We start from the raw sequence: 2904 nt of genomic DNA on the forward strand, positions 1-2904 counted from the left end.
GGAAGAGAGAGAGAGAAGGAGGGAGGGAGAGAGAGAGGGGGCGGGGAGAAAGAGAGCGAGCGAGGAGAGAGGGAGAGAAAGAGAGAAAGAGTACATGTATCCTGTTGTGTGTTTATGTGTGAAAGTGTGGGTGTGAATGCGGTGTATGTGTATGAATGCGTATGTAAATGTGTATGTGTTTGCGCGCGCTTTTGTGTGTGTTGTATGTATTGTTATGTATGCGTATGAGTGTGTGTGGTTACAAGGATTGGGGAAAAACAACAGCAAGATGTGCAACACAGCCCCCCCCCCCACAATCTCCATTTCCCCTTTCCAGATGAATAACCCGATGAATGAACACAGAGAAACACTTACGCTTAGAAGTACGTTTATGGTATTTCCATTGGATTAATAATGTCATCAACGTCTTCTTTCCTTATTTTGCCTCTGAAACTTTCTGTTTGTGTTTATTAGGATATATAGAGTATTCAAATAGATGAGAAAGAAGAGAAAACAGGGTGATGGGACAGCTTATCGGGCCTTTGAAGGTCAGAGTTCATTAAATCAACTCCGTCCGCTTCAAATGGTGATATTATTACTTATGGCACGAAAAGCTTTTTTAAAAATATTTTGAAAAGCAGAATCCGTGGAATGTGGTATGAACATGGTTGGTACGATCATGATGCCCCTGTAAACACTGTATCGTACTACATTTTGTATTAAGTGGTACATCTAATTCAGTCGTCATCTCTGAGACAAACACAAGCCGAGTGGGAAGAAAATAACTTCACAGGTACAGTATATAAACTCCATAAATATTCCAAGTTTAAAAGAACGCCTTATTAGAGAGATTCAAACCACACTCATGAGAGTCGAAGACAAGGATAACCCAAAAGAAATTTCGTGCTAAAGTTAAAGTATTGGGACAAAAAGGAAGATGGATAATAATGTATTTATGGGGGAGGGGGGGGGGTGTTTACCATTGTGACCCAAATTTCAACGTGAGAATAAACAAAGAATTTTCATTCATTCATTCATTCATTCATTCATTCATTCATTCATTCATTCATACAGTTATTGATTCATTTATATAGTTATTGATTCATTCATTTATTTATTAATTTATCTATTCATTTATCTATTCATTTATTTATCTATTCATTTATAAAAAAGAAGGGTTGACCTTACCGCTCGTTGAGGTCATAGTTCATAAGGTCCACCCCGTCAGCCACGAGGTCTTGCGCTCTTTTACTCTCCAAGTCCCGCGTGACGCCTCGAACTGTAAACTGTCCAGAACGGGCGAGAGCTCTCGCTACTGAACCACCTTGCATGCCTGTGGCTCCGAACACGACTACGACTTTTCTGCCAGACATGTTCGTTTTGTTTGTTTGTTTGTTTGTTTGTTTGTTTGTTGTGGTTTGTTAAAACTTTTGATTCACGTCTCTTGGCCAAGCAGTGTAGTAAGTATCCTTTCGTGTATTTAGTCTTTGCTGAAGGTCTTTTTTGTCAAATAAAGCACATTCCTATTCAAAGAATCGAAGAAAGAATGATCCCCTATGCAGCAAAAGCAATGACAATTATTCTTTCATGTGTTGTACGGCTATTGTCTAATGCTAATTTAGAAAATTAACCTGTTATTGATTGATAAGTCGAAACCCTTTTTGCACTCGAACAATATATATCGACAGGTAGATCTAGTCAAATAATGTATAGGACACTACCGAACCGTCAATGAGAAATACCTAGAATTAAAACATAATGATTTCTTTGAGGATAGTCGTCGGTTACGCTACCAGACTCGTAATCGTGAGATTGCGGGTTCGGGGATATGTGAAGTATCGTGGTGAAATCAGGCGCTCGTTAAAATAATGAAATCGAAGAATTTGGCATTTTAAAAACTCTTTGGGAGGGGGGGGGCTCAACACCTTTAATACCCATTTAAAAGCACATTTCTGTGTGGATGCTACAGAAAAAAAGTCGATCAAACGCACAGAAAACGTAATTTTCCAGTTTCCAAGAACACCCAAGCTTTGAATATATTCAAACTTTGGCAACCCTTCCTTAGTTTTAACCCTCACACCAGGCGACCCCACCTGCTTCGAACGCAAAAATCTTGGCTTCTATTCAAGATAGATGGGTATTACTTTCGCCAAAAGCAAGTCAAATGAACAAGCTTTAAAAAGTGATAACTCTGTATGCCCTAAAATTGACGAGCACCCGATTCCACCGCATTGTTACACATTTGACACATAGCTCGGTCCAGCGATGTATCCTTTGAAATGCGCTTTACACTTTTTAAATTTTCGTTTTACCTGTTTTAGTTTTACGGCACCTGCAACACAAATACGTCATATAAGTGCCGAAGATGATACAAATAAAAGAAAGAAGAGAATGAACAAGATCTTTGATGGGAAAGAAAGATGGTCCTATCGGAGATGGTGGTTAATTTCGAAGGTCCCGACTCTTAAATAATCTGCCAGTGCTGCCAGAGGCGTTAAAAATATACAAATTCGCACACTTTATTTCTTTGAGGATTCCTGTCTGCAGTGTTTACTCACTCCGAACTAGACAAAAGACAAATTAAACACGTTTTAATAGTAATCTATGCTACACCGTTTATAAAGTGTAATAGAAATGAGACTATTGTTGTTAGTCTTCAGTTTTCACGTTGTTTTGCGTCACTTCGAGCAAGGTCTTCGAGAAACTGTGGTCCAAGATAGTTCTGTGGGAGGAAAGATGAAAATGCAGTTAGTAAAAATAATCAGTTTTTCATATAGATATTGGTATTTATATAATTATAAAAGACAGATAAATGAAAAAAAAGAAAAGAAAGTACAGCCAGAATTATGAAGAAAGAGGGACATAGATTAGAAAGCTGGGGTATGAGAGGATGAAGTAGCGGTAAAAGCGAGAGAGAGAGAGAGA

At 38.4% G+C, this 2904-nt stretch overlaps 1 protein-coding gene across 1 annotated transcript in view; it reads right to left on the reverse strand.

Moving 5' to 3' along the window:
* The window catches only part of LOC101846306 (nmrA-like family domain-containing protein 1), a gene marked incomplete in the record, with an annotated part of 15673 nt that overhangs the window by 5831 nt on the left and 6938 nt on the right, over positions 1-2904 (reverse strand). Inside the window, 2 exon segments of the mRNA XM_013087739.2 lie at positions 1167-1502; positions 2538-2701. Coding sequence (XP_012943193.1) covers positions 1167-1352 — 186 coding nt within the window.

The sequence above is a fragment of the Aplysia californica genome, unplaced genomic scaffold (genome assembly GCF_000002075.1).
Source record: "Aplysia californica isolate F4 #8 unplaced genomic scaffold, AplCal3.0 scaffold00631, whole genome shotgun sequence".
NCBI lineage: Eukaryota > Metazoa > Mollusca > Gastropoda > Aplysiida > Aplysiidae > Aplysia > Aplysia californica.